Source organism: Ammospiza nelsoni, chromosome 1, assembly GCF_027579445.1.
Source record: "Ammospiza nelsoni isolate bAmmNel1 chromosome 1, bAmmNel1.pri, whole genome shotgun sequence".
Lineage (NCBI taxonomy): Eukaryota > Metazoa > Chordata > Aves > Passeriformes > Passerellidae > Ammospiza > Ammospiza nelsoni.
In genome coordinates, this window is record NC_080633.1 from 68,449,987 (window position 1) to 68,468,414 (window position 18,428).

The following is an 18,428-nucleotide window of genomic DNA, read 5'->3' on the forward strand; positions in this document are numbered from 1 at the left end:
AATCTCTTGGAAGTCACTTTATGATAGTTCCTTATGACTGAAGTTGTTCTTGCTTTAACAGACTGTTTTCTTTAGAGTCATCCCTGGTGAAATTGACTGAAATGCTAACATGTGAATTACTGTAATTCAGTTTTGCACATAATCCTTTATTAAATTAGGACCACAGTTGCCTGCCAAAGTATGGAACACAATGAATGTGCCAAAAAATCCACATGGAAAAATATCCACTTATAAAGAGTAATTAGATGTAATTCCAGTTCTTGTGCTGAACCTCAGCCCTGCCGCAGTACCTATGGTTTGAGAGCTGCTCTGTCACCACATATTTCCTTCATTTCCATCTACTTTCTGGCTTTTACAAGAGGAAAGGTGAGCATCACCACCTGGGTGAAACTTGTTTTATTGGTTTGGGGTTGTGTTGAAAAAGCCACAATAAAGTGCTGGTGCTGTGCTTACATCTAATTCCCCACAGTGGGATTAATTCCAGTTAGTTTGGAGCCTTAGTGAACCCAGAAGAGCCAAAGGATTTCCTCACCCATCTTGATCTGTCCTGACTCCTACCTTTGTGGTGATGGGGATATTTTGTGTTCCTCTTAATTTTCCATAATGCAAGGCTTAGCCTGGGACAGCCAGTTTGGTGTGGGTGCTGCAAAGTTTCCCCTGGCACTGCTGCACTGGCAGGGATTTCTCTGAAAAGCAGATGAATGATGAGATGGGCTTATACAGCCTTCAATCTTGCTTTTAGTAGTAGTTTCCAGTACGTGGCTGTAAATCCTTGAGGAGTTGATGAGTTTATATGGTGCATCCTGACTCTAATGATGTATATTCCCCACATCCTCATAAATTGCTGTCTATTTGTGTTTTCCTTAAATGGCTTCATAAATCCATATATATTGGTCTAGCCCTAAATGTTATTATGAACGTTTTATTCATTGATGCACTTCTGGAAGGGCCATAAATTCCAGTCCCCCAGGCTACTCTCACCTTTCCACACGTGTGCATGTGTGGATACCCACCCACCCGTCCATATGCTCTCCTCAGGCTTCTATAAATCATTGGCTTCTGGCCTGAGATCAGAGGAGAGACTTACTGCTCCTTTTTCCACAGTCTTCCCAAGCCAGTTCCAGGGGGATAGTTGTAAACACATCAAAGAAGCTAAGAACATAAAGATGTTAGAGCTGATCCCATATGGCTTATTTAGGTGATACCAAATTCCCACTTACAGTCAGAGGGATATCTGAGTCCAACTAAATAACCTGAGGTCCAGTTCAGGATATGCACACCAGAATCTATGGAGCTCTTCATACTGTCCTACAGTGTCCACTACCTTTCCCTGTTTTCACAGCAGAGTTGGGCCAGGAAAGATTCCAGGATTATTGAGGTTTTGATGATTTTGTCAAGCAGTAATTCTACTTACTGGGAAGTATTTCTACCTCTGCTGTCACCTATTCTGCTCAGCAGCGTTGGGTCAGGGCGGATTGCAGCCAACAGAGGTGCTAGAACATGAGATATCCCCCAGCACTAGGGATGGGATGTCGAGCTGAATCTTACTCTGGGTGAAAGTTGCTCTTTGGAAAACTTTGGATCTTCATGTTTTAGGAGATTCCTTGCCTTTATCAAGAGAATTAACCAGTCTAGAGGACACACTGTGTTGGTAGGTAACTCAGGACTGTGAGTTTATTAGATCCTCATTTCACAGAGAAGTACAAAAAAGTGAGCAGAGATACAAAAACACCTGATGGTCTAAACTTGGAGTTTCATTTTATGACAGAAAAAATAATTTATTAGCAGCAGAACCTATTTCCTAGAGATTGCCTCCCAGCAGACAAGAGACTTGTTTGCCAGCTCTTAGCAAAAAACAAACCTCTCCACTTTCTGAACAAAGGCATTGAGGTATTCTTTTCCTCCCCTCTGGAATTCCCAGCTGGGCCCCAGAGGAGTAGAGAGGAGGGAGTCCCTTGAGGTGGTCTATGAATGCAGTATTTCATGCAAATTAGTCTTTATTAGGCTGACTTTTTCACTGCTTCAGCAGCATCAAGTGGCACATAAAATCTGGCTGTATTTTTTAGTTGTTTTACTAGCTAAGGTGCATGGCTTTGATGCGTGTTTTACAATTGTAAAGTACAATAAACATTCACTGCTGGGACAGAGTGGCCAGATGTTGAGGATTCATAACTGGAGCCATGAGGAAAACTTCTTTCAAGATATTTGTGTTTACTACATTTCCAAGTTTGAATATAGCACTTCTGAAGTCAATGGAATTTGAGGGTGGTAGGAACCCAGATGAGATGTTAGTGATTTAGAGACTAATGTTTTTAACAAAAAAATATTTCTTCTTCTTGCTTCTTTTGATTGTTTGGAATTTTATGGGAGCACCTCTCCTGTTTCTTTCTAATTTTTTTTACTCTGTGTTTCGTGTCATAAATCTCATATGCTAACACCTATCTCCAAGGCTGCTTACTATCAAAAGGCTTACTCTGCTGCTCTGGTGACTTCCAGCTCAAACTTATTTATCACAGTAATTATACTTCCATAAATGGTGCTGAGATAGATTTTTTACCCTTTATAAGAAAGAGTGTATCTAGATAAAACAAATGAACTTATAGGAAAATTGTTAATTAGTGTGTAATTAACAACTCCAAAGGGAGACAGGTCACTTGACTTCTTGAAAAGCCAATCTTCCAAGGAGGGTTGCTAAAAAGACAAAGGCTACTGAGATACAGCTTTGTTCGCCTCCTTGTCTTCTGAGGTATCCCGCTTCCATGAGGAACGAAATTCCCTGTGACAGTCACTAGATCTCTAATCTCTGTGCTACCAAATCTTCCTTCCTCCCTGCTGGAACTAAAGCTCAGTTGTGCGGGACCTATCCAAGAGCACCTGCTGGTCCCTCCAGTATCTGTGCCAGCAGCACAGCACTAATTCAGCCCTGGCATTTATGAGCTGTTTAATACACACACACACACACACACATACACACAGTGTGCATGTCCACTGGGGATCAAGGGGAAAATTAAACTACATGCAGTCAGGAGCTTCCAGGGACAGGATAGAGAAGGAGAAGGAGGAGAATAGAACCAAGCAAGCCCTGTTTCCTGTTAGTCACTCACAAAGAACAGCAGCAGAATTGGATAACCGGAGGAAGACCGCTCATGTTTTGACAGTTGAATTCACTGTACCTATCTCTCACCCTCTCTCTGCTGCTGTAATCCCTCTCTGGTGTGGCAGTTTTACCCAGAATTTAACACAGCTTGCCTCCATGCCTGATGGGCCCAGAGCCGACATGCTAGGGAGGAAAGGCATATGTTGAAAATAACTGACTTTGAATGCATGTGTGTGGCCACAGTTCTGTGGTTTAGATGGCTTATTATTTTGCTGCTACATAAATAGATTTTGGCAAGTTTTAACAAATGCTGCACTTTGCTCTTTGCCCCTGTAAAGTGTTTATGTGTGACAGGGGACATCCCATGCATACTGACATCCACATGTGCTGCAATCATGGTGCCTTTTGCCATGTAGATCTTTACTCACAATTTTTTAATTTATCTTGTGAACTTCTTCAATAGCAACAGCAGCTTTGCTCCTCTTTTCCTGAGTGCCTGGAAACCTCAAGAAGTGTAGAGTCAAGCTGAGCTGCAACTGAAGTGAGAAGGAGCTTTAGGACCCCAGCTTAGTTAGCTACAGAAACCAGGGTGGAATAAGAAAGGATAAGAAAAAAGAAGGAAGTATCAAAGCATTGCAGACCTGTGCACTGTGCATCAGGGGAAATAGATTTGTTTGTGCCATTAGATGTTCTGTATAAGGGAGGTTTCTGTAAAAATTAATGTCTTCTGGCAGCATTGTGGCTCAGGACCTAGCCCTGAAAAACAGTGTTGGAGCCCTGAGAAAGGGGGTCACTGTAAGTTCTCTCTCCTCTCCTGCTTCAAAGGCAGGACAGTCAGTAGCTTCTATTCAGTACATGATATCTTTGAAGGAGCCTATTAAAAAAATCACCCAGTGCAGGAATGTCCAGACTTTCTGAGTTCACAGGCTGGATTTTCCCATTTCCATGTGCTGTTAGAGTGAACAGACAGGGACATCCCAACAGCGTGATGTCATGCAATGACTTTGTCTGCCGCAGAGCAATTGGCTGTGAAATGTCCTCATGTGAGGGCCAGGGCCTCCTACACCCAGAGAAAACGTGAGCACTGGGGAGTGAGGCAACCACAAAGAACTGGCTGTGGAGCATAGTTCAGGCTGCCAACTCGTGGTGCAAATCAGAGCTGGAGAGATCCTGAGCCAGCTAATGCTACTGGCACAATGTCAGCACCCTCCTGTCAGCATAAAAAGGGTTTATCTTGTCTACATGTCCCAGTTCTGACATGCACTCAAACTGCCTCCTGCCTCTCTGTGGGTTGGGTTAGCACCAGAGACCCTACAGAGAGTGCTGTGCCAGGCATTTACAGGCTTTTGGTAGTAAGTCTTTGGATAGTTTTGAATCTTCTTCCTTGGAGACTCAGCCAGAGAATGAAATCACCACTGCATGTTACTCCATCTGAGGAAGGGCCAACATTGCAGATATCGCAACTCTGAGCCAAAGCTGGCTCTACTTTTCCACTGCAGCCAGAAATGTGTGCTCAAGATGTAGATAAAGGTGAAAAGGCCTAGCCATCCTGATAGCACTTCCCTACAGAGTTGATAAACATAGTACTGAGCCTATGTAAGAATTATTTGGCCAGCAACCTTAGCATGCAACGCCAAAGTTACTCAGCTTTATAGCACTCTAGTACCAAGACAACAGATGTGTGTAAATGAGACTAGTGTGGCTGATGCTGTCAGGTGCCTACATGTGTGTTTACAATTCAGCTCCACAAGCTCCTGACAGAAGTAACAATTCCCTTACTCTTTCATTTACACCCCCTATTGTTCCATTTGCATTTTATTTTGTTTGGTTTTTGGTTTGGTTTGGTTTGGTTTGGTTCTATTTCAGAAGATTAGGGAACCTGTCCCCTCTTCAAAGAAAACATTGGAAATTGCTGACTGTGCTTTTGAAGGCTCTGCTCATCTTCCCAAACTTCCTTGTGGGTTCAGGATTTATGTAACCATTAGCAAGAACCAGATCATGATTGTCTGTCAGGAGCAAACACTGTCCTCTTGTATTCACTATTTATAACATAGTGCAAAGTATCCTGACTTCTAGGATATCCGTCCCTGGCAAACCTGCTATGTCTGCAGGGATGTAGAGCATCCCTGGTGTCCCAGAGCACCTCCTCATGAGACCAAGCTAATGCAGTGACCCCCTACTCTGTGGGACAGCTGTGTGGGGCTCTGGGCTGAAAGAACCTTGCATACTCCTTCAACAGCAGCTACAGCTGATGCCCTGTTGAGCAGAAGGTATATTAGGGTGTCTTGTGGCTTTGCTTGTTTGGAAGGGAAAATGGGATTTTGAGGTTTCAGAACAAATGAGAATGGTTTTTTGCCAAACCTGCTTATGAGGTGCCAGTGGCAGTGGTCCCATAAGGATGTCTTGAAAAGTTTTTGTGGCCTCTTTGAGATCCTATCAGATTCCTATAGGCAGATTTTCTGGGAAGTGATTCTGCAGTCTTCCCATGTACACGTGGCATACACAGACATGGTGGTGCAAAGTCACTGCCAGAGCACAGCTCCTCCTGTCCCCAATAGGCTCCTACACCGACATGCAGCTTCCAGCAAAGACAAGGATGTCAGTTCCTAACCATGTTAAAATAGTAATCTCTTCCCCCTCCCACCTTTCTGAAGGAGGTACGGGAGGTATTTTTAAAAGTAGCACTTGTTAACAGTTTTCAAGGATATCAGTTCAACTGCTTGGTTTGCTCTGCTGCTTTGTTTGGATTGCTGTTTTTAGAAACAGATTATGTCAAAACTAGAAGCAAAATATCAACTGTAGATGCAAGCTGGGTCATGCACAGTTGCACTACAAAGAACAAAAATGTGTTCAGCTCCCAGATCTGTTACCTCTATAGGTTCTTCTCTCTACACTGGCTTTCTTTTGATGGTTTATATTTGAAGTGTCCAGTGCTCTGTCTTCTAGTGTTTTCTATTGATTTTGCTCTCTTATTCTATTCCTTTATTCTTCTGTAGGTCTTTTCCTTCCATTGTGTTCCTCACTGATCTGAATGAGTTTCATGGGTTACAGCATCCCTGGCCTGCAGGGCAAAGTGGGTTATTTATGTGCATTGAATATCTACAGAATGAAAATTCATGTGCTCAGAATAACCTCTTGGATGAAGCACAGTAGCCCCAGATTTCTCAGAAACACAAATGTCGTGGCAGCTTGCAAGTTTCAGATTTAAAGCTGGAGTTGTCCTTTCCCAAAATGTAGCAGCATTCAGATCTGCAATTATCTCTACATGGGCAGTATAAAAATAAGCAAGCAGGAAAATGAGTTTAATATTGAAGTTCTTAAATAGTAGGAATGAAAAATATAGAAGTCTGTCCCTCCGTCTGCCATCATTGCTTTTCATTACCCTATTTTTGAATGAGGCCGACTTTCAGCCTAAAATATGAAATGAAGAGTAGGTTTGAGAATGAGATACGGAACTCATCCTTCTCACAAATGTGTCTTCTGTCTGTGCTTCTGGTTGGCTTCCAGATTTAGTTTGGCTCTACCTCAGTCTCAAGGGGTGGAGCCTCACACAACTTTGAATCCTGGCACTGAGCATGTTTACATGTAGCCTATCCATCTAGCTGCTTTTAGAGTTGGCGGAGTAAAATAAGCTCCTCTGGGGTGTGATTTGTCTTACTATGAGGCAGACTCTCACGTGAGATACTTCGGAGGTGTGTCATGCTTTGGGACCCATTTCTGGTGGAGAAAGTTTGGTGATTCAGCCCCAGTGTGGTGGTTTATATTCTGGGCATCCAGAATATAAACTACCTGAGGAGTGGATGCTCGGAGGGAACCGAGCACTGGGTATCTGCATATGGACTCATTTGTGTTTCCTCCATCTGTGTGTACTTCATGAAAGAGCTCTTGGCCTCTGCTTGGCAGTGCAGTAGTGCAGAGAAGAACAGGGCTCTGCTCTACTAAAGAGCCCCAAAGCTGATGTCTGTGCCCCAGAGGGCACTTGTGTGCTAGCAACAAGGGTGGTGGGTGCATCTGAACTGGGGAAGGGCTCTCACCTAAACTCCTAAACTTACCAACAGTCTAGCTGGTGTTGTTGACACCAAGGCAAGGAGCAAGCTGGAGTGCAGCTTGGTGCACTAGGATAAACAATGGTGAGCAAGAAAAGCCTGGACAGCCCCTTCTCATGCTGGCAGGGCTATCTATGCTCTAGCAGTGCTCAAGCCAGTGAGACTGGAGCCTGCTGGAGAGAGGTGGGTGGGGGTGTGGGGACAGGCTGCCTGCAGGGAGCTGTTGCAACTGTTTTTCAAGTTACCAGGCCCTGTGAGGGGCAATGAGAGAGTAGGTTCTTTTTGCCCACTAAAACCTGTCACCTCCATTGAAAATAAAACAAAAGGACAGAGGACTACGAGAAAATTTAAAAACTGTCTTCACTTCTCACTCCAGGTCGCTACCCACAGCAAAACAAAGGCACCTACATCCCAATCCCAGTAGGCGGTGCACTAAAACCTGGTCAGTGGGGAGCGAAGGTTATCCACAGGGAAAACAACTCCATTCGGCTGTCCATCATGTCCTCTGCCACCTGCATCATCGGCAAGTTTCGCTTGTATGTTGCTGTCTTGACTCCCTATGGCATCCTTCGGACACGCAGGAATTCAGTGACCGACACCTACATCTTGTTCAATCCCTGGTGCCAGCGTAAGTACCTGCTCAAAGGCTTGCACTTTGTGCTGCTGGGCTCATCAGCTTTTAGGTGGGTTGGTCCAGGAATGGGAGCGTGGTACCAAGGGGGTTGGAGACATGTCAGTTTGGGTCTGGAAAATTCACAGGAACTCTGCCAAAAGTCAAGTCTTTCAGGCTGGGGAATAGCCCTGTGTGAGCAGGGTTCCATGCTGGAAACCAATTACTTCATTTTGTCTAAACTCTGCAGTTTTATGAGGCCAAACCTGTGTTTGCCAGCTCAGGCTCCATTTCTCATAGTAAACACACCCTAAGGCTTTACTCTGACTTGAATAGGCAACACTGAGAGTCTCCAGTGTGCTTGTGTGTGCCTTAAACAAGTCAATACAAGCATAATTTTTTCCAGGATTTGTTGTGGGGCAGAATGTGGTGGCTTCACATACTCTGTTGTCTTACATTGCTAATTGCCACATTTGGGATTGAACATCTGAAGTCAAAATATTGTGGGAATTTAACGGGAGCTGCAAAGGTTGGGTGGAGGCAGCTTGCTTTGGCATCACTGGTGGTGCTTTCCTGCTGCTACATGACATTTGCCCTTATAACTTCCCTTTTAGTGGTGACTAATTAGCAACGGTGCCCTCTCTGAGGAACAAAACATTTTGCAAATGAGCCTTTTTTTTATAATACAGTGGGTTGAAGAACAATTATTTTTTTTTTAATCTCTCGGGATCCTTGGAAGAAATCAAGCTTTATGCTGTCAGGGTTGTATTTTACCCAATGAACTCTGTGTCTGGCTTTCAGGAGAGGGCAAGGAGGACCAGAGATGTTTGGCTCTGCCTTCTGACAGGCTGTAGCACTGTCTTATCTTCCAACACATGCAAGGCTCCAAATCACATGTATTGCAGTATATTTAGGTCACCAGCTAGCTTCAATATTCTCCTGCTACCCTTCCTTCATCTTTCCATTTTTTTACCACAGTATTTGCATCAAATAATCCTGTACCAAAGAAGGGCCCTCCTACCAAGTCACAAGTAAGTTTAGCATTATTAGTAGAGCCCATTATTCAGCTGCACTGCTGTCACTACATGGAATGATTTGTGCTGGGTTCATTACTTGCCCCTAGTCCAAGGGAATATAAGCAATGATTAGCTTATGCATTATTTAAGAAGATATAGATTAATGCTGAATAAAGAGGAGTTAGTTAAGTGGGAATAGAGGGAAGGGCAGGGCTGAGGGCCCTGCCACACTATGAGATACTTCTGAAAGCAGTGTAAGGTACCTCAGAGCAGTGTTTGTTCTGGAGGGTGGGCAACAGAAAGAGAGAAAACATTGCCAAAGCTATGATCAACTGTGAGCAGACAAAACTTCTCAATGTTTTGGCATCATCAGACTCACAGCTTCAGTCAGGGAAGGTAGAAAGCTCTACCTAAAGGTAGAGCACTACTTGGTTTTAGTCCTGTGTGTTTTAACAGCCAGCACAGCTGTGCTGCAGTGGCTCAGCTCATCTTTGGAAAGGTATAAACCCCAGGGAAAATCTTCTTAAACTGTCTCAGTTTACCTTGTGTTTAGCAGACAACTAGCCAGGGCTGCATGCAGTCCTAATGTGGAGAAAAGATATGATGTGGGGGGGTTGCCTACCCCACTGTGGTGTGACTGGGACCACACAGGCTGATGTGAGGTGTTAGAGGGAAAAAGGGAAAATCGATCCCTACTTCACAACTCCTTGCCGAGCAACTCCATGTGCAGACTGATCCACCATTATTCATGGTACACAGACACTTTGCTCTACTGTGCCCTCCCTCCCTCACACCTGAGCTGAATGAGCCAAAAGCCAGCAAGATTAAAAACCACAATATGGGAGTAAACCCACAGGGAGCAAGACATGTAGCAGTTGCCTCCAGTGCCAGGCATCAGCAAGGCTGATGGAAAAAGTCTGCCTTAGGAAAGCAAAATTATTTTCTGGGCAGCAAAGACATGTTGTGTGACCCTAGATCCAGGGCTGGCAACTTGGGGACCACATTTCCCTCTGCAGCTTACATTTTCAGGTGTGTCTCAATGGCTTCAGGTCCTGTCCCTTGCTGAATACTGTGATTTTCATTTCCTGCTTGTTTAATTTGGATTTGGATATATCCTCATTTCTTGTTCCTCTTTTACTCCTAGGTAGTTTGGGTAATTGGCTCCTATATCTGTCTTTCCCTCCTCTCCTTTTGTTAGAAAATCAAGGACTGTTTCTTCATGCTTTATCCCCTGGCTGGAAAAGATTTTTCAGTGGAATGACAAAAGGGTAGAAAAACTGAGGCAGTTAAAGTGCAGAGAAAACAATAGTTTGAAAATCTTCTAGGCTTGTTTGCTGGTTTAATAGCTAAGCAGAAAAGTCTGAGTGAAAAGCCTCATTAAAAAGAGAGTGATGCCAGGAATGAATGGGGATTGTTATAGCAGGGAGCAGAGTGTCGGCTCTAGAGCCTGGTGCAGCTTTCCGACTCATCATCTCAGAGGAGCATCAATATGTCAGTATGAGCTTTTCTTTAAGACAGAGGCATTTGTGCCCTTTCTTATTACTCCTTTTCTTACTACAGTTCAGTTTTGACATATTTTCCCAGGCAGGGTTGTTTTTCTTGTCCTGCTGCTTCAGAAGAAGTTTGAATACTTTACCAGTCAAGCTACAGAGTACTTTGCTTCCAGAATCATCATATGTTTTTATATATTTTAATCCCTTTAGCTATATTTAAGACTGATAACAAAGGATGCTTTAAAGACACAGGGCCAGGTTCTCCAAATTTATATACACCAGCCCCAAACATCTGGGAATTTGCCTAATTTGTAGATTGAGATTTCAGCTACTCAGGTGAAGTTTTAATTACTTAATAAGCAAGGTAAAGTTTGTGAGGAGAGGCAGCATCCTTTCTACAGCCAGATGACATAGCTGAATAAAACAGATGTGCTTTTAGGCATGCAGAGCTCTCTTCAGTTCTGGAACAGAAGATAAAAATGGCAAGTAGTTAAGGATAACTTCTTGGAATTTAACTAAACTCTTGGCAATATCAGACTACATGAAAGCAGAGAAGAACTCCTTTGATCTGGATACTGTGAGCTCTTTCCAAGGAGCTGTGAGCTCTTTCCAAGCAGGTGCTGAGTCCCTGCAACTTTCTGCTGGGGAGCATTAAGTGCTTATCAGCAAAAGACCTTGTGCTGACTTCTGTGACTCTCTCACAGGTGGAGATGCACAGTGTAGCTGAGTAAGTTGCAGACCCTGTGGGCTGAGGTGTGCATTTTGCTTACCCAAGCCTCATGCAAGTGGATTACATGTAAACAATTTAATATATTGCAGCTTTATTGGGTCAGCTGCATATTTCTTCTGCTTAAATGTTCTAATACAGTTTGAGGATTAGTAACATGTGGTTGACTCTGGACTCATCTCACATGTTACCAGTCATCCAAATCTGGCCCAATAACATTTTATTACTTTTATGGGTAAATCTTAAATTTGATTGCTTGTGCCATAGATTCCACATGGGCAAAATTCACACAGAGCTTCACCCTTCTGCTACATTAATGTAGGCAAGTACTAGCACTATTCAAGGCAGCATACTGACCTTGATCCTGGGTAGACTGTTTTTTGTAGATAACTGCATTGACATCTTGCAGCTTGGAGTTTGTCACAGCACTGTCCTCTTCCCAGCATGAGCCCTGAGGGTTCCAGTTGAGGCCCAGCCTCACATTCCTGGATTCCCTCAGGAGCACATTGAAGGGAGGCTGGGAGCTCAGGGCAAGCCTGCTGCTTCCACTTCCACCTGTCTGCTGGTGCTGCTGCCCTCAGCTGTCACTGTCTGCATGAAGAAATGGCTTTTCCAGCACCACAGGATGGCTGTGCTGGGTTTAGGGTCTCTCCATGCCGAGTATAACTCATTCCCTTTCCCAAATATAAAGGGTTACTCTGCACTCCTCATGTCTTTAGCAAGGGATTCCTCACCTGCAGTGCTGTCTTCACATGAAGTGCATTTTCACCTTTCCCAACTTCAAACAGAGTAGCATGGAAGCTAATTTGCTTCTTTGTAGCATTGCTGGTGTCTCAGTAAATTCCCAGGATAAAAGTGAGTAAAAAAACCTCTGAACTGCTAGAGAAAAAGAACAAACAAACCCAGCACATTTCTGTGGAATTCTTCTGTTTGTCAGATGTGAGCCTCCACTTGCACAAAATAATTAGGAGTTGCATTATGTAGAGCATGCTTAGCATCAAAGTAGTCACAAATGCCTCATTTTTTTTCTAAACAGTCTCAAGGGCAGTGAAAGCTGTCAAAAATCAAAGCAGCTGGTTTCCCTATAAAACACAAAAGACCTTTTTACCTTATCAAAAACACAAATATTTAAAATAATCGACAGAGAAGTTAATCAATTTTCATCTGATTTAGCAAAGATCACGCAGTCACAAAATAACATAAGCATCTCAATTGATACCAGCAAGATCAATGTTGATATTTTTAATCCCCAAAAGAAAACAACAGCTGTCAAGAAGGCATATGCACACACTTCACTGAATGTGTATCTGCACAGAACAAGGTGTGAATTCTGCTTCTTTAAATGAACTCTATGTACTATTTGTATGAACAGACTTTAATAAAATCCAGTGCTCAGTGAGAGAAGGCAGATAATCGTTCAATGAGCAAATCAGGCAAATCCAGCCTAATGAAACAGACTCTACATGATATATAACACCTGCCATATTTTTAGTGGGATGTTATACAGAACTTGTTGGACCACAAAAAAATCATGTAATATACAGTTTCATAAGTGTATGAGAGTCCCTGCTTGCAGAAATGGCTGCAGCCTTTTCATTCACTGTCAAGTTTGAACACTCTCTTTCACCTTGTAGCCTCTGAATATAGCAAACTTATGATCATCCACTTTGTACACGGCTGTAGCTTTTCACTGCCCTAGGTCATGGGTACTGAAAAGCTTACAAACTTCTTAGTGGCCCTGCCTTTAGAAGGCAGGTGAATATCACCCTGCCAAATAACAAGAGTGGGTCTCAGACCTGTCTACTTTAGGTAAAACTCCATGGAACCTGCTGTTCCTCTGCTTGCTCCAAGTTGTACTTAGTCATCAGGGCCTGGACCGCAACTGCCATAAAGCATAACAGCAAGCACTGATCTCCTCAAATGCAATGCAGGCTCCTTGTATTTAACCCCTGCTTCTCTAGCTCTTTTTTTTTTAATTAATTTTTTTTTATTTTTAATTTTTAAAAAGTTTCTTAATTTTAAATTTTTTTAAATTTTATTTTAAAAATAAATTTTAAATTTTAAAATTTTGTAATATTTTAATGTTAAAAATTATTTGTAAATTACTTTTATTTTTAATTTTTTTAAAATTATATTAAAATTATTTTTAAATTTTTAAATTTATTTTATTTTGAAATTTTAAAAATTTTTAAATTTTTAATTACTTTTTAAAAATATATTTTAAATTTTTTTTTAATTTTTAAAATTTTATTTTAAATTTTTTAATTTTTAAATTTAAAAAAAAAATTGTTTGTTTGTTTGGTTGGTTTTTTTTTTTGGGCTCAGGTTTTAGCTTATTTTTGGCCAAATTGCAGATTCATGGAGAAATTAAGAAGCTTTTGAGGATGAGGTTTACATGAAAGTGCAAATCTGATTTGCATTTCAACAAAACAGAGCAAATCAATAGGCTTTTAAAAGTTAAATGATCCTCTAGTAATTTGTAATGGAGTGCTGAAGAAATCTACTATGACAGTAGTGAGTGTAGTGAGTTTTGTACTTGCTCATATCAAGCTGTTGGAAATTTCCTTTAATTTGCTATCTGGAACCACAGTACTGATTTCTTCAAATTAATTCATTTCCCTGGTATTAATTGTTAACGTGTATCTTTTACTCTCAAAATACAAGCATTGGTACAAGAAAGAAATCTTTATTCTAGAATCTCAGCATCGCAGCCTGCTTCATACTTCCCTGTGAATGTCTGAATGGTTTCCTGTCATTCAGGGTTCCTTATGAACGTTAATAATGAGTTATTTACCCATGTAAATCATATTTGCAAGTCAAGTATGTATGCATATGCTCTTGATTTTTGATATAAGTCTAGTCTAGAATGTACCTTTTGTATATGTTTTGATAAAGACCTCATGCAATTACTTCTAGGTCTCACTTAGACACTTGTGAATATGAATTTCTCCTCATATTACCTGATTAGTCAAGCTATGTGGGGAAGGGATGTTCCAGTCAATAAGTAATGCACAGAAAAGGCAACCAAACCTTTCTTTTAATATGTTAGAAAAACTGTATTCCATTTTTTTTAAATGCACTACAGATTTTTCTTTAGATCTCTTGACCTGAGCTGTTTTCCATTAACATTAATAGGTTTGAAATTGTTCTTTGATCTGTTTATATAGATGCAGAATTGCATCATGGTGCTCCAACTTTTAAATTAGTTGTACACACTAATCATAAAATTCTTGATGAGATGTGACATTTTAATCATACTTTACAGATCCTGAGAAAAACTGGCAGGAGTTGCCAACACTTTTCCATCTTGCTTGTTTTTAAGTTGTATATCATATTCCTAACTAGGATGACCAGCTCCTTATCCTTGTACTCTGTTGAAGCAAGTAATGCTTTGTTTGATGCAAGAGGGGTACTTTTCACCAAAGATGAATGTATTATATGCTAGGATGTTTTATCGGTCCTATGTGAAAATTAGGCACGTGTACTAATATTTCTTTTTGGTAAACTAATGCAGTGGATGCTGTGTACCTGGATGACGAGAAAGAAAGGGAAGAATATGTCCTGAATGATGTTGGTATTGTATTCCATGGAAACGCTGAAGATATAAAATCAAGAAGTTGGAGTTACGGGCAGGTGAGCTGTTTAGATCTCCTCTGGATGCTCCCAGTAGGACAGCAAATGAGTTTAATTGACACCAGACTGTGGCTGAGACTGTGGGCTCTGGAATGCATTATTGGTTTCTCCTTCAGAAAGATAAGGGGTATAATTTTAATATTGCATGAAGTGGGTGTATGCCTAATCCAGAAAAGCAATATTATAATAGCTGATATTTAAAGACCTTGTTTCAGGGGCATATTTCAGATACTAAGAGGCTGCCTGTTGGAACTTATAACCATTAGTTGAGGTTTCCACAGGGCAGAGGTATTTCTGCTGCTGCATTTTTGCCGCTTCAGGATCAAATCAATTTATGAAAGGTAGAGTTGTTTGTTTGGCTTTTTTTCATTTTTTGACAACAGGTTGTATTGCTTTTTGACTTTTCTTTTTAGCTTTAGCAACTGGGTGGAAATAATTTTGTTATTTTTGCGGATCAGATAGTCACAAGGTTCCCATGACAAAGTAGTGTTTAATTCCAAAGTTCTAAATTCTCTCTCCCTTTTCTGCCTGGGCTTGATATCATCAGTCTCCAGTGGTCTCTTGCAGTCTGGGGAAGACAGCCTCCACTAGGCTGGAGTGGGGTATTGGTGTGCCTTCAATAACACAGAATCATAGAATAATTTGAGTTGGAAGGGATTTTTAAAGATCATCTGTTTCCACCACCCCACCATGGACACAAACACCTTCCATTAAACCAGGTGCTCAGATTCCTGACCAGCCTGGCCTGGAACACTTCCACGGATGGACCACCCACAGCTTCTCTGGGTAGCCTGTTCCAGCAATTTACCACCATCATTGAAAAAACCTTCTCCTTTATATATAATCAAAACCAACCCTCTTTTAGTTTAGAGCCACTACCCCTTGTTTCAGACTTTTTACTTCCCTATTTTACCTCAACTTTCTCACAAGAGCTACCCAGCCTAAAAATCCCCACGGGATGGAAGAATTCATTTATTGTGTTAGAATGGGAAAAAGGCATTGCCAAGCAGAACTGAAATTGTAGCAAAGCTATAATCCTAGCTGTCACTCAGAGGGGCTCCAATAGACAGATATTGGACATGGTCAATTTGTCTCATCTGTTGATTTTCACAACAGCACAATTAAGAAGGTATTTCCTTACTACTGTGGTGATGGATCCATTCAGTTTTTGTGGTACCTCCCTAGCACAGCCTTGCAGAAGGGTCCTTACAACTTGCTTTTTCTCCCTCAGCTAAATACCACCTCAAAGTTTGAGCAGGATGGATTGCCAATGTGCTTGCCCTGGAGAGCTCTTTGAACTCACATCTCTCTTTTTTCCTAATTTAAGGGTACAATTTCATCTTTTTTTCCCTGTGGCAGCACTGCATTAGGGAGTTCCTGCCTCTGCACCATTCCTTTGGTTGTGTCAGTGCCGTTGTTTGCAAGGGCTGACTGGTTTCCTGACTGAGACAAAAACAACCCATAAATAAGGAGCAGGGAAGAAATTCCATAAACTGCTGGTGCCTCTGATATAAGAGATGCGGAGCCAGCTCCTGAGGCCAAAGCTGGGCTTGCATGTAAGCTGACCAAAAATGCCCCCTCCTGGCCCTTCTTTCCCCCTGCAAGCACTTGTGCAGCCATGCTGTGACTCAGACTGGAGAGCTGATTTAGCTGAATAAGACTCTCCTTGATTTTTTTTCCCCCCTGGGTAATTTCTGGGTTTGCTCTGTTCCTAGATTTGGGATTCACTCCATGACAGATGTAAGGGGGAGGGAGAGAGGGGAATAAGCAGCTGGGGTGGAAGATGCTGCCTAAAGCAGATGCTGGATTTATGTCCTAAGATGTTAAATTTATGGCCTATGGTGGCTTGGCAAGAGATGTTTATATTCTGGGATTCTGGCATCTTCCTGACACAAATACTAGCCTTCCTTGAGAAACTGCATTATTTATTTGGTTTTGCTAGGAGGTAGTTCTGCCTGGGAAGTTAGGGCCATTCCATAGTCCTTTGTCATGTACTTTGGAAATTCCTGTGTTGGTTGAAATCAGAGGACCTGATTTTCACCCCATGCTGTGGTGCATCTTTTGCTATTGGTTGCCCATGTGAAAGCTGAATGTGGCAGATGCATCTCAACAGGCCCAAGCCAAGAACTTTGATGGAATTAATAATTTTGTGGGGGTTTAACAGACATGTCAATCTGCAAAGGAACAGAAAAATGTTCTTCCGGTTCCCTTGCTTTCAGTGAAAGGGAGGAGAGAGTGTTCCTGATCTTACCCTGTCCATTTCCAACCATTCAAGACACATTTTTGGCAATCCTAGATGTTAAAAACAGCAGCATTTCTGTGAGTAAAAGCACTAGCAGAAAGGCCTATATTAAGATATATCATACAATTATGCTTTTTATATTTATGATATATAGCCCTTTACAACATGTAAGTCAGAAGCACGAGGCCACACAGAGTCAAAGAGGTGAAAGGTACATGGTCATATACAAAAATGCAGATAGACTAGTGCATGGTATTGTTCTTAAACTAAAAAATTACTTAGGACAATGACAGCTGGAAGCTTTAACCCAGGTTGTGAATTGAAAAGGAGCATAGAGTTCAAAACTGGTTGGAGATAGTTTTCAAATCTGTTGTCTGTAATGAGAAGCATCAACATGAGAGAAAAAAAGGCAAGAAATGTGGACAGAGGAAGAGAAAAACCCAGAACAGTTGAAACATGGCTGCAATGAATGAGGATGGAGGTGTTCCTTGTAACATGGCTGTGATCCCTCCTAAGAAAGTGTAGAAGGCAGTCACTAAGAAAATTCCATGGAGGATCCAGGGGAAATTTGGGTTTGGAAGAAATCTAGGCACATAGGAATTCTCTAGCTGAAAAATGTCAGAAGTTGGATGCCATATCAATCATTTAATGTTGACTTTTGGTTTTGTGAGAAGCAGAAAAGAAAACAAGTAAACATAGAGTTCTGTTGCCATCATGGCTTCTCTCAAATTCACACATTGATCTGATTGAGCCTGGAAACCCAAAAAACTGTGCCCATGTAATTCTACAACACATGCATTTGGTCAGGTCAAACCACAGGCAACATGAGATCACATCTGCCTGCAACTGACTGTGAGAAACACAGCCTCAAGTCAAGCAGTGCAAAAAGTGATACAGCCTCTTTACTCTGGTTTAAATGGAAGATGATCTATTGGAAACAGTTTAGCATGCAGGTGGATGCCCAGGACAGCTACATGTGCTGCTCTATAAAACAAGGCATGTCTGTGTGCGCTTCACCTGGGTGCTTTCTCATGCCTTATTTTCCACCTGCATTTTTTCCCAGGTGGTTTTACCAAAGTTCCTTCCTCCTGAAAAAGGTATATTTTCATTTCAGCTTCAATGGAATAGACAGGGACTGTGCCTGCATCAGGTTCACCCAACTGTCCTAGCTGCCCTGCCTATTACTTCTCGGGTTCCTCTGATATTTCAGAGATGTTCAGCCTTATAACTGCTATTTTTCTATTCCACTTCCCTCTAGGTAGGATTTTCTTGCCAAGAATGAAGGCGGAAAACTGATTTAGTTTGATTAATTATTTTTAAAATTCCTTAATAGTCAAGAAGGGTAAAACTGGCCTTAGCATTAAGGCTGCTCTGCATCCTACACTACTCCAAAAGTGTAAGCCAGGTAGCCCTTGCAGCTTGTCCTCTCTTCCCTGTTGATCCAGTTATTTCACTAGCATTCGTGTCACTTTGTAAATGCTAAGGTGGAAGGCAACAACCCTGATAGCTATTTATTTCCTCTTTATTCTTTCTGTATACACTGGCAAGATTGTCAGTGTCTCAT

The 18,428-nt window shown here is 41.8% G+C and overlaps 1 protein-coding gene across 3 annotated transcripts in view; it reads left to right on the forward strand.

Moving 5' to 3' along the window:
• The window catches only part of F13A1 (coagulation factor XIII A chain), a 59,293-nt gene that overhangs the window by 10,892 nt on the left and 29,973 nt on the right, over nt 1-18,428 (forward strand). For all 3 annotated transcript variants that reach the window (XM_059470239.1, XM_059470231.1, XM_059470221.1), the window contains exons 4-5: nt 7,520-7,771; nt 14,504-14,622. In XM_059470239.1, the coding sequence (XP_059326222.1) occupies nt 7,520-7,771; nt 14,504-14,622 (371 nt within the window). The remainder of the gene's footprint in view (nt 1-7,519; nt 7,772-14,503; nt 14,623-18,428) is intronic.